The following is a 22,111-nucleotide window of genomic DNA, read 5'->3' as shown; positions in this document are numbered from 1 at the left end:
TAGCCCAAATGTAATACAGTACATGTTTTAAAAAATTCTGATATTTTGGCGATTTAGCAGCAAGATAAAAGCATTACGTTTTTTACAGTGCAAAGCGACATTATTTGGAATTGTAGAAAATTGCTGTATTAAATCTTTATACTAAATCGCCAAATGCCTGGGTGTAAATACTTGCCTGATAAACTTTTTTGAGCACGTGGTCACTTAGGTTCAGAGTTGCATGTCCAATGTGTGACCTGTTGCTGCTGTACATTCAGTAACTGAGGTACTGGGTGTTTCCTTAAATATACACAAGTGTATCTTCTGCAGGCTGACTAGGTGCATGTGCTTGCATGTGATACAAAGACCTGAGGTGATATTAGTAATTATCCAGCTAGCCAGCACAGAGAAACAGGATGATGATGTGTCAGGCTTCCCTTTGCTTTCTGCTGCTGTTTAGCATGCTATAGTAACAGGCAGTAACTTTTTATGGGGTCTATGTACTAAGCCTTGGAGAGACAAAGTGGACGGAGATAAAGTACCAACCAATCAGCTCCTAACTCACATTGTAAAATGACAGTTGGAGCTGATTGGTTGGTACTTTATCTCCGTCCACTTTCTGAGTCTCCGAGGCTTAGTACATAAATCCCTATGTCCCTAATGCATCAACGTATATTACTGTTTTTAAATTGTTTCAAAGTTTTTCCTTTATAACAAAGCAGTAGAACATAGCCAGATGGAAACTACAGTGCTGCCATTTGTTGACAGCAAAAGAGATGTATTGTACAAGTATGCTTTTGAATGCGCAAGGACTGGGGAGCGCCCCCTTTGCGCATCTAAAGATGCAGCAATCCTGTTTAGTGCTTCTCTAGGCGCTACCGTCAGAATCTTTTTTCACCTACCCTACAGGTTTTCAAACTCTGTCCTCAGGACCACAAACAGTGCATGTTTTCCAGATCTCCTCAGAGAATCACAAGTGACATAATTAGCGTCTTCTGTGGATGTTTTATAATGATGTGTCAGTGAGTAGTTAATGCACATGCTGGGTGACCTGGAAAACGTGAACTGTATGGGGTCCTGAGGACCGAGTTTGAGTGCCACTGACCTACCCCATGCTAGGTGCAGAATCTCCAATGTTGTATTGTCTCCAATATTAATGATTCAGCATCTGAGTTCACAACCACCTCTGTGACATACCTACAACTCTTCCATAACGCCCATCAGAAGGTGCATCTAGTTAGACACCTCCCAGGCATTTATCAATTGCCCAATACAATTCTGAGACCGTGTCTCTCAATCCCTACTGTGCATCTGTGCGCAGACACCGTGAGACGCATGTGTTGTGCAACTTTTCAGCTGCAAAGATGCATGCACAGTTGAAAGACATTGATCATTTATGTGAGTATCATTACGTCCGATTCAGAATCCGTCCCAGTGTCTGAAATGGTATAATTGGGGTACATTAATCATGAAAAAAAATGTTTTTGCACTTCAGATTTGAGATAGGGCTGTCACCACAGGAGGTGACTCATTTCAAGGCATAAGGCTGTCAGCGCTGTAAGACTTTCTCTAGAAATCCAAACTGCTAACACAGCTTGAAACTAAAGCAGTATTATAGGACCATGAGCACTGCTTGCTCTAAGTAGGCAAGGAAAGCGATTGATACATTAGATTTAATCTATAAATCAGTGATACGTTAATCCAAGCTTCAGCCACCACCCAGTATGGGAGTTTAACTCTTTGCTTAGATGGGTGGTGGGTGCTGTATTGTATACTTTATGACTATTAATTTGTTTTGCCCTTGTTTCAACCATTTCAATTTAGCTTAGTCTATCTCACCCCAGTTCCGTATGTCTCTTACTATACCTTAATGTTACCGTATTGTGGTTACCACAGTTCTCTGTTCCCAATTCCACATAGATTTCTTATTGGCTTGCACCCACGCTCTTGGCATCTGGCTTCATCAGCATCTGACACTCCTATAGAGCATTTTCAAACACACTGAGCTGTCTATCTCTTGAAGTCAGCATATGATACACCGTTCCTCTCCCGGAACTTTTCCTTGCTACTAACTATCCACACCTAGATCTCATTTTGCTCTCAGATGTCTGACCACACCTGGCATCACATACACACATCACAAGAGGTCACCTTGTAGAAGCATTTGACAATGCTGAATATTTGTTCCCATTGCATACTTATGGGGGTGAATTTTCTAAGCATCTTGTTTGCGCTGCTTTTTATTCAGAAACAATACTTGCCGTTTATTGCCTTTTGAAAAAAAGAAAAAAAAAAACAGCAGAAAAGTATGTTTTTAAAATCCCCATGTAATAAATATACCCCTATTCTGAAGCCATTCTGCCTTATCCCAGTAATAGGAATGTCCTTCTATGAATTATGGAGGGCCTTAAGTAAGCACAGTGAGTTCCTAGCTTTGCAGTTGCCTATCAATATTGGGTGCAGGATGTGCAGTGCACATGGACCCATCAGTCAAGGGGACCCACACCATCCACCTTGCATGGGTGGGTGGCGTGACAACTCTTTGGGTGTGCTAATGGGACTCAAACCAGTCTAGATTCCCACAGAAGTACAAAAATGAGATTTCAGTGATGGGACATAAGAGTTTTATGAGATATGTACGCAGTGCACCTTTGTAGATTTTGGAACAATGTTCTACCCCATAGACTTAAAGGTACAGCCTACTCTATGCTTTCAGGAGGACCCCCCACAAGGTTAAGGGTACATCTGCGTGTAGCCATCTCTGTGAACTTGCACAAAACCAAGTTGTTTTGTAGTGTCAAACCCAGTGTCATCTTTAAAGAAGTCCTGTAGAGACAGTCATTGACTTTTTGTGTTTTATACTGAACCAATATTCATATGGACACTTGTGGCATTATCTGTCACTGGTTTATAATGGGCTTATAGGCTACATTATTATAAACATTTGGTCAGCTTCAAAATAATGTGAAAATGGTAGAGGATCATTTAGATTTGCATAATTACTGAGGCCCTGAGCATATTGTACACAAACTTCCATTATGCAGCCAATGAAGTCGCCATGCTATATATAGATAGGCCCATCTTGTCCTCTATTCATGTGTCAGCAGTGAAAGCTTTTACACATGTCAGTTGATCTGTACGGAAAATTCAGGATTTATTTTATATGTCATTTGGCAAACAAGCCACATTTTACTGTCTGATAACAAGAACTGCCCATAGGAATGTAACTGTGGATCACAGAACATATTGTGCAATCTCTTGTTAACTTTCATTTACTTTTTGCAAAAGATACAATTTAACTATTAGTATACTGGCTGCTGTGCAGTATAAGCACCTGGGGAGAACCCATTTGTTTTCCCCCTGGGTACTCGTGGAGCACATCTGAAGCAATGTGCAAATATCAGCTTTTGCACTATTATAGCAGATATATTTGTGCTACAGTAGCTCATTACCTATATGACAGAACTCTGTGTATTAAAGGGATGTGTTAGGAAAGTCTGCAGTTTCTAGGCCCTGACCGTCTCCGTCCAAGGTTGCAGAGTCTGTTTCCATTCAGTGTCGATATTGTTCTAGATAATATTGCAGGATGCTGTGGCCTCGGAGATCAGTGAACATGAAAAAATAAAAATTGTTTTGAAAACCATTTCCTATTTGTGACTATAATACACAAGAAATGCTTTACACAAACATTTCCTTCCTATGGCATTTGGCAACAGCACATTAATAGTGCAGATTCCAAGAATTTCCCTTCTAAAATTATATGAAGGTAATTAACCGCATTTATCTACAAGGGTGCTAATATTCAATAAAAATGTAGGTTAATATTTGTACATCAATAAGAATATGATACACACAGCTAGATTTAGGGCCACATGGGCCTAGGGCTGAAAACGATCTAGGACCTATTGTTGGGAGTGGAGGTGGTGTGGCCAGTGCTATGTGGGCGTTTATACCTCCTACACTATCAGCCCCAATGTCTCCCTAAATATGTAGAAGTAGAAAATTTCATCGTTTTATGATGAAAATTGAAATACAAATGTATTATTTTGGTTTATGGGCGATGCTTTGGTGGCTGATAATCATGCTTTCATGATGATGAGCAGATGTTTATTTGGAGGCCTGGAGCTGTAGTCTCATCGATCCCATTGTTTATTTGGCCCTGGCTACACATGACACTACAGGCAGTATTTATTGAGACATTGGCATTGGTTTCATTGGCTTGGGGAATCCAATGACAATTCTGTAAGGTTCTGATTCACCCAATGAAAATGATGTAAGAATCTGGGAAATCCAATCACAATGCTGTAAGGATCTGGGGCAGCCAATGACGATTAGCAAGAGCTAAATATTATAGGTATTTCTGGATGTATAAGTCATCTGTCAGACATTCTGCTTGGTCTTCCAATTGCACAACATGTTGTTTTTATCACTAAATGCTGCTACCGCTTGTTTGAGTTCATTTCACTCTGACAATTAGCAGTATGTAAGCTGTTATTCATTTACGATAAAAAAAATTGCATTCAATTTCTCTCTCTTTTTATTGTGAGATACTTTGTATGTAAACACTGCTTACTATTGCTTCTTTGTTCTTCCTCAGACTGTAACTCAATTGTGCATAAAGGCTGTAGAGAGAGCTTCACTCCCTGTGCAAAGGTCAAAATGAAGGTATGAGTCCTGTTTTGTGTTCTTGTAACTTCTCTTGCTCTTGTTTTCACCCTCCTTCAAAAGTTGCATGAAGATGGTTCAAAGGAGGATGCTGGTGTAGTTTTGCAAGCAAAAAATAGGGATTGGTATGCCAAAGTGAATGAACAATCTATATATGTGGTCATTTTCAGAACTGGGCAATATCAGTCAGAGTTAGACGGTGCTTGCTGTAAAGGTAGATGGTTTTTTTCTTAATAGAAATGTAAGTTTTGGCATAGCTTTATTAGTCTAGCTTGTGTACTGTATTGAGTTTTCTTCCCGTCATTAAAAAATTAAGCAGGAGAAATACAGTAAGGATCAGATTGTTGTGTCTGTCGGCTGTGAACATATTGCTACAGGTGTTATTGCATAATAAATCCACCACACCTGTTATACGTATGTCTCCTAAAGGCCCTGCATCATCTTTTACTTATACACTATGACTAGTGACCTAGACGTGGAAAAAATAATCAACATTCTCTGATCTTTTGGCAGCTATTGCCTGCAGGTATTTCAAGTAGTTTTTTTGCAGGCTGATCTAGTATTTACAAGAATGAAGACTGTAAATTCATTAGAAACCATGGCTAAACCGCGGCTAATTACCTAGGCCGGGTCTATCCAATTAGCCCCGATGTTGGCACTTATCTGGGATTTTGTTTCACCTACCTGATAAGCAGCGGCATCGGGGCTAATTTACGTCTGAAAGTTTTCGAACGTAAAAGACGAGGTTTAATTGGATAGCGCAAAAAACAATCAGCGGAAAAGACCCAAAAATCATCGGAAAAAAACAATTTTTTGCTTCCGAAATTTTTTGGTGGCTAATTTGATGCCGACCTTAATTACAGTGCCTTGTTAATGTTTCTGGTTCTTAGTAAATAGGTTGCAATAAATTATTGTTCAGTCCTCAGAATGGCTGCTTTTGTGCATGTTGGTGACGAGAGCATATGTAGACAATGCATTTTTAATTACAGATATATCCTCGTACACCTATCCCTTTTGCACCATATGTATCAAGATGCCTGGCGTGAATTCAGAGCATGCTTACTTTTTTCTCAGTTTTGCTTTTTCCTACATTTTACATCTAGGGGGCTGTTGTAACATCATGGAGATGCCACCAAAGGCACCTCAGCTCACCCCCCTCAAGACCTGATCTCTCCCGTTGAATTGACCCTATTGTTTGTGAATAGTGTACTTAGTGATTAGGATTAGTTGTTTAGTAGTAAAGGAGTTGGTATAAAGTCACAGATTATAGCATTATGGCGAGGGTCACTCATGTCGGACCTGTCTTTTGCCTGTTTATCCAATATTGCATATTAGTTTGCTTATAGGGCCTGATTCAGAGTTGTACGCAAACCCTGATGGATTACGCCAGAACCACAGTGCACTTGTGCGGCAATGCAGCTGATGCTCCGCTCGCAGTGTTAAAAAAGCCATTTGAGGTTGGGAAGGGGGCGGTGATGACCAGAAACATTTGAGGTTGGGAAGGGGGCGGTGATGACCAGAAACATGTTAGAAAACATGGGGAGCGTCAGCCATGTTTTGTAGGCGTGCCAAGGCCAGTGTCTGCGTCTTCCAATGCAGATTTACTGGCCTCTGCCACAGGAATTCTCCAACCACCCTGAGTAACCTGAGGGCTAGTCAGATGGCCGTGGTTCAAGCAGAGAGACCCGATGCTGTGTCTTTGGATGCAGCAGCGGATCACAGAACTAGCAGGAGGCCTCCTGCCGCTTTAGCATATTTTCTCACAGCAGCTGTGCTCATAGTGTACAACTCTGGCTCAGGCCCATTGTGTACTGGGTACTTAATTTTAGTGTTTTGGCGCGATTAAGTAGCAAAGTTCATGGCGCGTTAAACAGGGCTATTTGCACACATCTGTAAGTTACAAATGTGTTTATTTCATTAGTCACAGATGATGATAAAGTTATTACTAGCGCCAGTGTTGGAGGCTGACATTTTACCATTGTACAATTTATCATTAGTCCAGAGGTTCCCAAATGCGGTCCTCAAAGCTCCCCAACAGTTCAGGTTTTAGAGATATCCATGATTAAGCACAGGTGGTTAAATCAAATTGACTGATTAAGTAACTAATTATTGACTAAGGCCCTCATTCAGAGCCGGACGCTCTGAGCAGAGCGCTCGCTCTGAATGAGGGCCGTCCTCCATAAAAATGGAGCGTCCTCCTGGACGCTCGTATAGCTGTGAGTCACCATCCACAGCACATACCAGCGTGCAGGATGATGGTCGCGATGGTCTTGACCATCGCGACCATCGCCAGTGCAACCAGAAGCCTGTGGTCGGGGTTTTCGACCACAAGCCCTGGAGTGATTTTGGCTCTATCAGAGCCAAAATCACTTCCACTGACATCACTAGTGATGTCAGTGGGGCCGGCTTCTGACGGTAGGCGTTCCCTTGGGAACGCCTCCGTCTGGCAGGCACGCCCACCAAAGGGGGCGTGCTGTCAATCAACATCGACAGCACGCCCCCTTTGATCAGACACTACGAGCGAAGGAAAGTCCTTCGCTCGTCGCGTCTGGCGCATGCGCACGACGGAGCTCCCTCCGTCATGCGCAGTGCACACCATCGACCCACTTGCGAGCGGACAGCGGCTTGCGAGTGGGTCTGAATGAGGCCCTAAGTCACTTGTGCTCAACCATGGATATCCCTAAAACCTCCACTGTTGGGGAGCCTTAAGGACTGCGTTTGGGAACCTCTGCATTAATATTCTATATATATATATTTTTTTTACCTTGATGTCGTAGTACACTATATAGGCAAAAGTGATTGGACACCCCCGCACAAGCAAACTTCTTACCATTGCGCACGAGTTCCAAATGGCCACTAATGTGGTGGTTTCAACAAGAACACTTTGTAGGGAGGCCCATGCACTTGCAGTTCTACGGAAGCAACGAATGTGTTTATCAGGAAGACCATGCCGCCTGTCATGTTTCCAGGGTGACGCTGGACTGGTATACAGAAAATTTGGTAACTCGGATGGACTGGCCAGCTCCGAGTCAAGATCTTTAAACCCATTGAGAACCTCTGGGACTAATTGGAGTGACTGGTGCATTCTAGGCTAACTTGACCTTCATCAGTGTCACAGTTGGTCACTGTACTTGAGGCGGAATGGCAAAACATCCCGCCTGCTGTTGTCTAGGAACTTTTGGAGAGTTTGCCAAGAAGGGTCTCTGTAATGTGGATAAATTCTTGTTGATCTATTTGCTGTCGGGGTCCAATCATTTTTGTCTACGTAGTGCATAACAATTAGTGGGGTTTACAGCTATTACTTAAAACAGAAAGCTGGACAGTGATGCAAGGGTAATCAATCCAGTCCAATTTAATACCACATAAATTGTTGTTGGTTTTTTTTTTTTTTAATTCTAATAATCAGTCTAGAAGGTTTGAATCCTCCCTGTGTGTTACCTGGCTCATGTAAAGTGTCTGTTTAGTGTTTTATTTATAATGGATGCATATCTTCTGGTATTGAACTGAAAATGTCCTTAGGATGTTGAAATATATATTGCCATTCTTATAGACAATGGATAATGCTAAATTTGTTTGTGTCTGAAAACACATATATTATATATACATTCAGTCATACATCTATTAATAAGATAAGAACAAATGTTTTTCCTTTCAGCAACAAAAGGTCCTCCAGCCCCATGATACCTCTTCTTTACCTGTGGTCGTCATGAGGAATAAAGGTGAGCCATGCCAGACCATCAGCACTTAGTAATATCTCATGGCAACATAGTAGCGTAGTGGAGAGCATTACTGCCTCACAGCATTGAAGTTATAAAAAGAAAACTTTCCCTATTGTGTGTCAACATGATAGGTAATATAGATTGTAAGCTCCGCTGGGGCAGGGACTAATGTGAATGACCTAAATTGCTGCATAATGCATATGCTATATAAACTGTTAATGAATAAAATGTTTCTCAGTTACTTTATATGCAGGCATGCCAGTCAGAAACAAGTTGCAGTTAACTTTTATCTAGTCAAGTTTGTTTCTTTAGTCAAAGCTGACAATACATATTATATACCAGTATGTTTAAGGAAGATTTGTTATCTAGGTTTCATTGGAATGAGAATACAACACCTTTTCCTCTTGTGCCTTGCTGTAGTATGTAACATAGATCAGTTATGTAGTTAATACAAATATTTTGTTTCTCCTTATAAATACAATATCTACAATCTGTCACAATAAGGAAATCTTTTAGTACATCTATCTATGCTCTTTAATATAGCAGCAATGGTATTTTAAAATCCTTAATCTATGAGGAATTCCTAACTGGTGAATTTTGTGGAACTGGTCACACAAATGTCTTGAGCAACATCTACTTGCCCAACAAAATATTCATTTATTTAAAAAAAAAAAAATACATGAAAACAATTTAATTAATTGCTAAATAAAATGTCCTTAGAATGTACAAACTGCATTGCTGTTATTAGCATAGCCGATATATATATATGAGGGTTCATTATAGTCGCAATATTTCTTTTAGGTCCCCAACCAAAGGAGCGGCCTCGCTCGGCGATTGTGGTGGCAGATGAGAACACCTTCACTTCGCTTAGCTTCAACAGCAGAAGACCGCAGACAGCACTTTCTATTTCCAAAAGTATCTCTACACAGAACATTGCAGGGTAGGTCATTTGTATATTGGTAGCTTCCTTCCAGTATTGGAAACAGGACATTTTCAGCTTCCGTTTTACCCTCATTACTGGATCTCTGTTCTGCATATAAAGTATATATAGGGAAGACATACAGTATAGGACCTCAAATGTTTTCTCACATTTAAAGGTCTTTTATGTATTGTGCCCATTGTTTGGCCATACAGGCAGCATAGCGAACCTGGACTAACTCTGTGATACATGTAATCGTGCTTGGTTTGCTCTGCTCTGACATCCATAGTGTGGTCTTTTTTACAGGATTGGATGTGATGAAAATCTTCTGGGCACATGGAAAGTTTTGTCTCAGTCTACAGACTCTTTGCACAAGATCAGCAAGGTCAACGAGTCTATGGAGTCTCTGATTGATGAAGGTGAAAGCTTATATGCATCTGGTCTTGTGTATACAGAGTTTTATTTCAACACTAGACCAAAATACTTGTATACACATGCCCTCCTGGGACTGGGGAATGCATGCACTACCATAAGATATATATGTATAAACCTTCATGATGAAGTATAATGTGATTTCTGGAAAGGTAAATTTATTGCTTGAGAAATTGATGGGGATCCATCTGAAGGGGATGTATTTTAAATCCCAGGGGTCGGGATGCCAGTGCCGGAATCCCGACACCAGTCAGAATCCCACCGCCGGCATCCCGAAGGTAAGTAATGGGGATAGGGAGAGGGTTATAGGTTAGGGTTAGTCACTAGGGGGAGGCACTGAGGTGGGGGGGGGTTAGGCTGCAGGGAGGGAGGGTTAGGTTTTATCAGTAAGGGTAGGGTTAGGATACTTACCGACAGGTATCTGTATCCTAACCCTGTTGGGATGACGGCATTAAGATTCTGACCGCCGGGATCCCTTACCCAACCCGTCTGAAGAAAGTACATGGGCATCTGTAATTTGTCATTACTCTAATTTGAGATTTATTGTAATATGAAAATATTGTAGAGCTGCTTATATAATTTATTTAGAAATTGCTATCATTTTCCATAGTACTTTACAAATGGGGATTAAAGATTTATATATATCGGCACTATATAGTAAGAGAGCTCTGATAATGGGAGCTTATACTTCTGTATAAGTGTATTTATGAATGGCCCACGAATCTTGCTTTGTATTTGGAATAGCCAGGTCTTGTAAAGACAAAAGGGTTGTAGAGACCAAAACACTCATGTTGGTACCTATATGTATTTTGGTCACGATTGCAAATAATTTGTTTCGTCCAAGACTGGCCCCTGTGTAACAGTCACTCTGCTGTGCACACAGGCACTGATATGAACGAGGGGCAGCTCATGGGGGAGTTTGAGATGGATTCCAGGCAGCTGGAGGCAGAGTCCTGGAGCCAAGTAGTGGACAGCAAGTTTCTCAAGCAGCAGAAGAAAGATGTGGTGAAACGCCAGGACGTCATATATGGTAAGGCTGAGGGTATTTTTGAGCTTCATTGTGATTTTTGGTCCGAAAGCTGGGGAAAAAATATGGGCATATAAGTTTAGTTCACTGACCTATTTATAAAATGTGTAAGATGTATAAAATAATGTAAGATGCAAAAAATTATATAAACTGTATTATAAAATTACACATGAAAGAGGATCCGCTTGCAAGTTCAGTTTTCACCTCAAGTTTCTGACTCTTATTTTACAGTAGAGCTTAATTAAAGTTCAAGAAAGTGTGTCAGTCTTGATGGGAGACCCAGTCTCTGAATAAACTGATATAGGGGTCTACTTACTAAGCAGTGTTAGGAGACAGAGTGAAAAGTGATAAGGTGCCAGCCAATCAGCTCGCATCACTTTTCACTCTTGTCTCCTAACACTGCTTAGTAAATAGACCCCATTGAGAGGGCTGCACATACTGTTGTCCCTAAAGCTCTCCTAAATCACACTTTGTATCTCTTCTAATAAACCTGTTAACATCATGAACATGTTGACATCTTAAAACCATGTCAACAAAATATACCTCACCCATTTTAATAGATGCATCACAATTATTTGTTATTATTATCTCCCCATCACAGTTTCACTTATTTGGCCATTTCTTAGATATACATATTAGGCAATCTAGGGTACACCGTGTATTTACATTTACACAATTCACAGTGCTTTTTTGTGATGGATTGCAGTACCCGCACCTTATTTGGGTCTGTTTTCTAACTCTTACAACTATTTCCAGGAACAGGAAGAGATCTGTGACATAATTTCAGAAATAAATAAAATAAGTCTCTGCACACTAACCCAGAGTGTAGAAGCTACTATAAATCTTGTACTAACTTGTAACTTTAGGTGAGTTACTGTCTCCTTTTTTCATAGACTGTAAATACACTGATAATTCATATATTATTCTGAAGTTATTACAGCAGTCTTTCCATACTAAGCGGTTCCCCTGCAGACCGTATAAGTGTCAGTCTGATGGCGGAACTGTCTCTAATATAGTGGTAGTTTACAGTCTTTTGGTTACAGATGACAGCCATGTACAGCTCTTCTGACATGCTAACCCCCACTCTGTTCAAACCACTTTTGTGTAATGACAATAAATTCCTATTCAAGTTTTCTTCTTAAGTTGCATTTGATACTAACATAAGGAGTTGTGAGCTCTTACCAACTTATTATGATGACTTTCTGAAACTAATCTACACGTTTTTACATTTGAGCTAACGTGAGGCGCAATATTTATTTTTGGTGAAATAGTAATCAGTGTATTGAGGGGCACTAACACCCATACTGTTTTTGTTTTTATTTTGGGAAGGTTACATTTTAGGAATAATGGATTTGAGATAATGATAGGCCTTCCAAAGCATGCTGACCTGTTCTTCCTTCCTTCCTTCCTTCCTGTGCATGTAGCATGTAGCATGTTAGTCTGTTGACCAATTGCTGCACATGTTCCTCCTTTTATGTTGTAACACACGGTGGACATAGCTGGCATTGCGTGAGTGTCGAAACTGTACAGATTATTGTCACATTTTATAGGACACAATGACAAATGTTAGCATAATGTGTATAGACACTTCTCACAGTGAAAAGACTGAGGTGAAACAAATTATAATACTTACTTTCCCTGGTCGTTTCCATGTTCATTTAGCATTGTGGATCCTGAAAGATATCCTAAAGCTTTTCCTTCCACACAGAACTGATGCAGACAGAAATGCACCACGTCCGGACATTGAAAATCATGAGTGACGTGTACAGCCGCGGGATGTTGACCGAGCTTCAGTTTGAGCAGCAGGTCCTAGAGAAGATCTTTCCATGCATGGAAGACTTGCTGAACATCCACACTCAGTTTTTTCAACGAATCCTAGAAAGGAAGAAGGAATCAATGGCTGAAAAAAGTGAGAAGAACTTTGTCATCAAAAGGATTGGGGATGTTCTCGTACACCAGGTAGGTAACACTGTTGTGACTCTCTAATCTGTAGATTATTCTCAGATATAACCGGACCATGTGAATAATCAGATTTTAAATGTTATGTTTCAATAAGATTGTACAGTACATAGCTCCTTCTGTTTGCATTATTAGGCATCCTCTCTTCCTTGTGTAATGGGGGCAGTGTCCCGGTGCAAGGTTTTAGGCGCAGGTACACGATACCTCCCCTGCTATCCCCAACACCCTCTAACTCACATACACACTGACTCGAGGTCCCCTGGACCACTTAACTAATTAGATTGCAGTATCCCTGCAACACACACATTTGTAAATACTAATATATAATCAAGCTAAACTCGTTTTCACACACTGTTCCTTATATACTGTGTGTATGTATATATATATATATATATATATATATATATATATATATAAAATATGTGTGTGTGTATATATATATATATATATAGAATCTGTATCTATTACAATATTAACATGACACAGCAGAATGTCACACTGCACAACTCAATGGCATTTACACACTTCTTTATATGCATATACATATATATATATATATATATCTATATATATCCAAGCATGCCCGGCACTCCAATTATAATAAACGCTCCGGTGCCCTCCAAGGTCAGAAACGCCCAATAAATAAACATCCATCAGCGAAGGCACTCATGAGACTGAGCAATTGAAATAAAAAGTCCTTTAATCCTACGTTTCGGGATCAAACTCCCGTCGTCAGGGACATACAGCAACCCGAAACGTAGGATTAAAAGACTTTTTATTTCAAGTGCTCAGTCTCATGAGTGCCTCCGCTGATTGATGTTTTTATATATATATATATATATATATATATATAAACATCAAATATACACTCTGAATAAACTATGTAATAAAACAAAGAATACTTCATTACGTGAGTGTTCACCCTACTGGGATGTGCATTTAAATAAACCCAGTTCTATTCAGAAACCGCATAATTGATTCAATGTAAACCTATGTAAAACTACAATTTTTTTCAATTAAATTTCCAAATAAATGAATCGCTCTGCAGCTGGTGCATTTTGAAATGAGTTACATCGTGAAGATGAAAAGTGCATTGAAAACAAACCACAGAGTATGTTAATGAAAAACCCCAATCAGATGAATGAAACAAGATTTAGAACTTATGTCCCCCAGAATACTGACAAATCCAGCATAAAGGAATAGAGTATAGCACAATTATATACTTGGGTAGAACACAAAAACTCATCTGAGATCTTACCTTGAGTTTGTGAGAGACCCACAGTGGAGGCAGATTCTGTGGTCTTAGGAGGCCAAGACTGCACATATTTACCTCAACCACTAGTCCTGTTTGATGAAAGCTTAACGGTGAAACAGCCCAAGAACCCTGTCCTTACCATGAATTATTATAGTGGGAGCGTCATTGCTGTCTGATGCTCCTTTGCATCAGGGACTAGATAAACAGGTCAAAATAGAGTTAAAAATAAATAAGATAATTCATAGTAATAAATAAAATTTGCTGCAGTTTGAAGGAGACCTAGTACGTGAGCGCAGGACAATGAGCCCAAATCATACTGCTAACATCACATTGGAGTGGCTTAACTGCATAATAATCAATGTCCTAAAGTGTCTCAGTTAAAGCCCAGCCCTCAATACCATGAAAAGTCTGTGGAATGATTTAAACTTTTCTGTAAACCGCCAGTCCCCATCTAACCTTCAGTAATATTGCAAAGAAGAACAAGAGAAACTTGCACTGTCCTGATGTGTAAAGCTGGCAGAGACTTATCCAAATAGAATCACAGCTGGTATTGCACTTAAGGGTGCTTCTTTCAAGTATTAAACCATGTGGTTGAGTAAGAGAAGGACAGCAAATAACAGTGCATTGGTTTTGTGTTTTTCTATTACCTAATCAGTTGTGTTTATTTGTACTCATAAAAATGCTCTCTCAAACCATATTTGAGTTGATGCTTGGTAAAAATGTCCACATAAATCCAGTTTTATTCCATGGTGTATAGCACTGGATGTATTAGAAAATATATCCACTTTTGGTTTAAAGAAAATCTCTAGTGACCGTGTTTTGGGTGGAGGTCCTATAGGTATTCGCACCGGTCAACTGAAGATACTTAAATAGTTTTATTTCATTTGCTAAATTCTCATTTATTTTGTGTGTGGATCACAAAATTGTTAGTGTTTCGCAGTGTGGTCTCGCACTCCTGAAATTTCCTTGGGACATCTGTTAATCATTTCCTTGGGACATCTGCATATCAATTAAAATATATTATAGACTCTTGAAATCAGTGATTGCTTGTGTGAGCCCCTCAGAAATAATAGTATTTTATTCAGCCAAGGAATATAATAGTTCATTTCAGTAAGTAAAGTTTAATGAAATACTCAGACCTGGCTTAGGCAAACTGCGACATTCCAGCTGCAAATGCTGCCAGACAGCAATGGAGGGCTTTATTCGGGTAGTCGTACTATGGCAACTTGGGAGACCGCAGACTTCCTACCTTGTATAAAGTTTGCAAACCCGATGGATGAAGCAGTAAATTATTTTGAATTATTGTTACCGGATTGTATTTCTAGAAGTATTTCACTAGTCTTTTTGGTCTTTTGTCTCATCTAGGATTTATAATTGGCATGCTATATATAAATTATTACTAGTGGGGCTGGTACAGGTATTAATAAGCAGCGGCTAGTAAATCACACAGCACTATGCTAATTGCAGTGTCTGTTTCTTGTTTTGTCCTGATTTATTAAAATGTATGCAGAAATTGTCAGCTCCTGGTTAAACTTACCTAATTGTTGTTCACAGTTTTCTGGAGAAAACGCTGAGCGCATGAAGAAGACCTACGGAAAATTCTGTGGCCACCACAACGAGGCAGTGAATTATTTCAAGGACCTACTATCAAAGGATAAGAGGTTTCAGGCCTTTATAAAGGTATTGAAATAATGGTTTTGCCTTTTTTTCTTTTTGGAAAGTACAACAGTGTTACTGAATGTGTATGGAATTCTCCCCTTGTTTGTGTTCTGTTTCAGAAAAAGAGAAGTAGCGCAGTAGTCAGGCGGCTCGGGATCCCAGAATGTATATTACTGGTTACTCAAAGGATTACAAAGTATCCAGTACTTTTACAGAGAATACTGCAGTATACGAAAGGTAATTGGTTGTATGTTATGTACCAAGGCTGTCCAACTGTTGGTTCTGTAGACCACTAAAGTCAAAGATATATATATGACTGTGGATGGATGGATGGTCCTGAAGGCAAGCTTTGCTTACTTTGTTTTCGCCTTGCTGATAGTATTGGCCTTCACACCATTCTCTTAATTTTCTGTTTTGATTAGTGGGAGGTATAATGTGTCTGTAAGCCAACCATCTTTTCACTATTTCAGAGAACGAGATGGAGCATCAGGAGGTGGAACAGGCTCTAAACTTGGTAAAGCATGTTATAACCGAAGTGAACAACACGGTCAACAATTATGAGAAGAAGAAGCGTCTCAATGAGATCTACAGTAAAACAGACAGCAAGTCTATGCAACGGATGAAGAGTGGCCAGATGTTTGCAAAGGAGGACCTAAAACGAAGGAAATTTGTGCGCGATGGCTCCGTGTTGTTGAGGTCCGGATCAACCAGTCGATCAAAGGGTAAAATATTTAGGCTTAATTTACATTTGTGCAACAAGCCTGCTCTATCAATGTCCCTTTCTTCATCCTCTTTGATATCCTTTCTATAACGTTCCATCCTGGACTTCATAAATAATGTTATGAATCCTTCTGGAAACCAACCAGCAAGTATTTTCTAGATTTGAATTCCCACATGGTATTTTACTGCTAACAATCAAGTCAGAAGTAATCTTTTGATTCAAGTGTGTGCCCTAACTAAAAAAAAATGTTAGAGGCTCCTGTACAAAGTCAGTTGTCTGTTTATAAACATACAGCTGTTAATATAATGTCATAAACAAGAAGCTGTGGTAAAATACATATGATCCAATATATCTGTGAGTGGAAAATGTATGTGAACCTTTGCTTTCAGTATCTGGTATGACCCCCTTGTGCAGCAATAACTGCTTCTGCACGTTTCTGGTAATTGTTGATTAGTCCTGAAGATCAGCTTGGAGGAATTTTACCCCATTCCTCTGTACAAAACATCTTCAACTATGTTATGTTGGTGGGTTACATCCCATGAACTGTTAGCTTCAGGTCTTTCCACAATATTTTGATTGGATTAAGGTCAGGACTTTGACTTGGCCATTTCAATTAATCTTTAACCATTAACCTTTGGTCGAATTACTTGTGTGCTTTCGGTGGTTGTCTTGTTACATGACACACGTTCTCTTGAGATGCAGCTCATGGACAGATGTCGTGACATATTCCTTTAGAATATTCTGGTATAATTCAGAATTCATTATCCCATCAATGATGGCAAGTCGTCCTGGGCCAGATGCAGCAAAACAGGTCCAAACCATGATGCCACCACCATTGTGTTTCACATATGGTATGAGGTTTTTATGCTTGAATACACTGTTCTCCTTTCTCCATACATAACACTTCTCATTTAAACCAAAAAGCTCTATTTTGTACACATCTGTCCACAAAACATTGTTCCATATTCTTCTGGCTTGTCCAGGTGGTCGTTCGCAAACTGCAGATGGGCAGCAATGTTCTTTTTGGAGAGCAGTGGCTTTCTCCTTGCAATTCTGCCATGCACACCATTGTCGTTCAGTGTACTCCTGATGGTGGACTCATGAACATGAATATTAGCTAATGTGAGAAAGGCCTTCAGTATCTTAGAGGTTACCTTGGGTTCATTTGTGACCTTGCAAACTATTAGTCGCCTTGCTCTTGGCGTGATCTTTGTTGGTCGACCACTCCTGGGGAGGGTAATAATGGTCTGGAATTTCCTCCATATGTACACAATGGGCCGAATTCAATTGTTTTCGCAGCCCGCATCTTCCGTCTAAAGTGACAGGAGATCACGGACCGCTATGCAATTGTTCGAAATTTTCATGCTGATCGCGCCCAAAGTGGTCGGGTTTAGCCGCGTAAAGCAGCTAAACCCGACCAAAGTGCTGGGCACGATCGCAAAAAGTGATGTTTGGGCTCCCAAACATGTCACTTTTCACACATTTCAGCTCTCCTCCCCCAGCTGCTGCGAGCTAAAATGTCGCGCTGGCAGCTGATCGTGCCCGACAGGAGCAAGAATTGAATAGCTCCGTCGGGCGCGATGGGGGCAGGAATCGAATTCCGCCCAATCTGTTTGACTGTTGATTGGTGGAGTCCAAACTCTTTAGAGATGGTTTTGTAACCTTTTCCAGCCTGAGGAGCATCGACAACTCTTCTGAGGTCCAAAGAAATTTCCTTTGTTCATGGTATGATACACTTCCACAAACATGTGTTGTGAACATCAGACTTTGATAGATCCTAGATCCCTGTTGTTTTAAAAAGACAGGTTGTCCACTCACACCTGATTGTCATCCCATAGATTGAAAATACCTGACTCTAATTTCACCTTCAAAATATATACTAAGCCTAAAGGTTCACATACTTTTGCCACTCACAGATATGATATTGGATCATTTTCCTCCAAAAAATGAGCATGTCTAATTTTTTTCTCATTAGTTTGATTTGGTTCTCTCTATCTACTTTTAGGGCTTGTGTGAAAAGCAGTTTTAGGTCAAATTTCAGAAGAAATATAGACAATTCTGAAGGGTTCACAAACTGTGTGTGTATGTATGTGTATGTATGTGTATATATATATGTATATGTATATATATATATATATGTATATATATATATATATATGTATATATATATATATATATATATATATATATATATATATATATGATGTCTTGAATCATTGAAGTTATTTTATTCCTTGGACAACCGAGGTTTCGGGTAATACAAGCCCTCTTATTAAGGTAACTATCTGATAGTTACCTTGATAAAAGGGCTTGTACGCCCTGAAACGTCGGTTTAGCATGGGAACAACTATACTTTTCGCTGCTGGAGTGCTGGGCCATATTAACATCCTTTTCACAAAATGATGCCCAAAGAGTTGCCTAGAGTACAAGTTAAATAAACCATAAAACAAGAGCATGAAACCATAAGTTGTCATAGTGCTCAGTGTTCAGAATACTTGAATTTCAGTTATTCTGCATTGAGATCACTGTCCATTCCAGACACACGGCTATTATACAGTGACATCAATGCGATTGAGCTGTATGTTAGTCATGCTCGCCCACAAGCAGCTTTATGCCAAGAACAACCAGTTCTCCCAGTCTCCACCCTGCTGGAGGAGCATTTTGTTTTTCCCTGCTCCATCAACACCAACTTTACAAGACTTGGTAACCTGGCTTTTTTGGCTATGGAAAATCTCCCTCGGCATAGGTGGGAAGTAGAGAGAAAGAAAGAGAAATAACTCTTAATTCTAGCTTCTTATTTTTGCTACCCAGAAGCCACAGTGCCTGAAAGTAACTTTCCTTTCCAGATGAATCCCCAAATTGCTGCCATATCATTATCAATTTCACCTGCATTATTTTTTTTAACTACAAATGGGAACATTTCTCCTCTGAAGAACATGATGCACAGTAATCTGTGTCAGCGCTGAACTTGAATTGTGTCAGTCTTTGTAACACAGTAGCAATATTCAGAGAGGTTACACAACACAGAGGATAAAGAGCGGTTTCAGCAGACGTATCATATTTTACAGTATATCTTTTCTTCTCTGTTCCACAGAGGTGTTGGCTGTTCTTTTGTCAGATATTTTGGTCTTCCTTCAAGAAAAGGACCAGAAATATGTCTTTGCATCACTGGTGAGGGTCATTCACATTACCGACGTATAAATGTTTTTCCATGTGACAACAGGAAAATATTGTCTTTCTATTTACAAAAGAATATGACTAAAATTGTGTTTTGTATGTAATCTCATAGTCTCATAAAGAAATATAGTTTGAGTAAAGGAGAGATCATACAGATATGTCTATACATCTAGCTTCAATACGTCACGCAGCGAGGGAGCCATCAGATCCCGAGTAACCCTGCTAGTGCTGAGCGTCTTTTTTTTCCGATATGTCTAAGTTGCAATGGGATGTGTCTAGGAAGCATTAGCAGACTGTGCCGATTCATTTGGCAGCTGCATTGTAGCAGATTGAGATACTAAGTCGCACACAGATATACAAGTGTCACATATAAAATGAATCAACACAGTCTCCTGGTGCTTCTTAGTCGCATCACATTGCAACTTAGATGCATTTTCGGCAAAACAGACGCCCAGCGCTAGCAGCGTCTCACAGGACCAGGCGCAACTCCGCATTCGGACCTTTGTATGTATCTTTCAAAAATAACATTGATTTAATTTACATCTCAACACTGGAATACAGTAGTTTCCAGAAGGTAGCACATTTTACATACCAATAAAAGTTTGGAAAATCTATTACATACGCAGCTTATATTATGTATCCACAGTTGTGCAGTAGATATGAAGGATACGTGATACGTCTTTTTTTTGTCTTCAAGCAGACTTGTTCTTTTATGTTACATGTGGACATGACACATATGGGTCAATTGAATTACCAGCGAGGGGGGCAAATTGCCTCTGTAATGCAGTGGTAACACTGTACCGCAACTCGCCCTCCTCGCGGCCTGATATCGCCCCGGCCTCATGGATTTTTGTAAGTAGCACTATGGGGCTGCACACACAAATAGGCAAGTCCGGAAGCTTTGTAAGTGCTACATATAGCCACAGTGACTGTCATTGAATTGATCCCATTGACTTTAGTTGTATTCAGACAACAGCTTAATGTTATCCAAGGACACTGAAAACAAATGGCTCTGCCTAATTATTTAGATACACAAATGAAGCGCACATAAGAAAGATAGGTTTAATTTATATATATATATATATTTATATATATATATATATATATATATATATATATATATACGTGTGTGTCTGAAACTGCTAAATGTTCCATATTCCCTGACTCAAGGATCAAAAATCAACCGTGATTTCCCTGAAGAGGCTGATTGTGAGGGAGGTGGCACATGATGAGAAGGGGCTGTTCCTGATCAGCATGGGAGGAAAAGACCCTGAAATGGTGGAAGTACATGCCAGTAGTAAGGACGAACGGAACAGCTGGATTCTAACCATCCAGAAGACAATGGGCGGCATGTATGTAGCAGCATTATACCTGTTGTCTCTTCTGAACTAGCTTTCTTGCTGGTTTAAACATCACTCACTATCTTGCATATTATTATAGAGTATGAACAAGCAAAGGAGAAGAAGCTCTTTTTTCTGGGGCACTCTTGTATAGATTGTTTGTATTAAAATATAACTTTTAATAATTTTATTTAAAATAGTGCATCTCAAATTAATATCTAAAAAGATAAGTCCAGCATTGCCAGGACTATCAAGGAAAGATATGTTTTCCACAACAGAATTTAACAAAACACACACAGAACATACATAAGAAAATTTGGCAAAAATATTATAGGCAATGAATTGAGACCAATAGTTCTCACATACACGATTCACCTCATATATGATGAGTACCTGTAACAAAAGTTGTTCACATATGGCTGCATCAGAGGTACTACAATCCGTACCTTTATCCATAAGATGTATATGTAGACAGATCCCAAACTTTCAACAAAGAGGAAGATGTTGGGAGTAACAGTCTGTTAATGGTATGTTTAAACTCAGAGCACATGTATAGATTGTTGTCATACAATGGAACAATATGTTCAGATCTGCACATGAGGAGTTTAGCCAAGAACCCACTTGGTTGTCCACAACATCATACAAAGATATTAACTCTAATTATCTCTGCAATATAATGACATAATATGTGACAAATATGTATTATTTATACAGAACAATGACACATGTAGGCATTTGTGGCTACTAAAATAGCCATATATCTTTACAAATAAAAAGGAGTGTCATTGCTAAGTTGTCATATTCCTACAGATAGATGAACGAATGACACAAGTCATGGTAGCAGAGTATAGTGACAGAGTTTTAAGTTACATCAAATGATACTTTTACTCTTCGTAGAAACACATGGATAGAGAAGTGGTTGGCATGTGCACCTGCCTAACCAGGACCATGTATTGCTGTGCCGCTCGGGGACGCGCGTTTCGCCTGTAGGGCTTGTTCACCCCCGCATGAATAGAGAGCCTTGGCTCTCTGTTGAAATACCTACTTCCGGGTATTCCTCCCGGTCACATGTGATATGAGAAACCAGCGTCCATTGGATAGTCAGGTCGCATGCATACCATTAACAGACTGTTACTCCCAACATCTTCCTCTTTGTTGAAAGTTTGGGATCTGTCTGCATAATGTTCTGTATGTGTTTTGTTAAATTCTGTTGTGGAAAACATATTTTTCCTTGATAGTCCTGGCAATGCTGGACTTAT

The 22,111-nt window shown here is 39.7% G+C and overlaps 1 protein-coding gene across 1 annotated transcript in view; it reads left to right on the top strand.

Annotated features, from left to right (window-relative positions):
• The window catches only part of AKAP13 (A-kinase anchoring protein 13), a 312,402-nt gene that overhangs the window by 271,843 nt on the left and 18,448 nt on the right, over positions 1 to 22,111 (top strand). The window contains exons 20-30 of the mRNA XM_088452667.1: positions 4,577 to 4,644; positions 8,300 to 8,363; positions 9,165 to 9,303; positions 9,589 to 9,701; positions 10,598 to 10,744; positions 12,450 to 12,700; positions 15,510 to 15,635; positions 15,734 to 15,851; positions 16,085 to 16,336; positions 19,430 to 19,506; positions 20,683 to 20,864. Of these exons, the coding sequence (XP_088308793.1) occupies positions 4,577 to 4,644; positions 8,300 to 8,363; positions 9,165 to 9,303; positions 9,589 to 9,701; positions 10,598 to 10,744; positions 12,450 to 12,700; positions 15,510 to 15,635; positions 15,734 to 15,851; positions 16,085 to 16,336; positions 19,430 to 19,506; positions 20,683 to 20,864 (1,537 nt within the window). The remainder of the gene's footprint in view (positions 1 to 4,576; positions 4,645 to 8,299; positions 8,364 to 9,164; positions 9,304 to 9,588; positions 9,702 to 10,597; positions 10,745 to 12,449; positions 12,701 to 15,509; positions 15,636 to 15,733; positions 15,852 to 16,084; positions 16,337 to 19,429; positions 19,507 to 20,682; positions 20,865 to 22,111) is intronic.

Source organism: Taudactylus pleione, unplaced genomic scaffold, assembly GCF_031769625.1.
Source record: "Taudactylus pleione unplaced genomic scaffold, aTauple2 ptg000556l, whole genome shotgun sequence".
Classification (NCBI taxonomy): domain Eukaryota; kingdom Metazoa; phylum Chordata; class Amphibia; order Anura; family Myobatrachidae; genus Taudactylus; species Taudactylus pleione.
The sequence above is the reverse complement of the archived record's forward strand: the minus strand, read 5'-3'. Positions and strand labels throughout refer to the sequence as shown.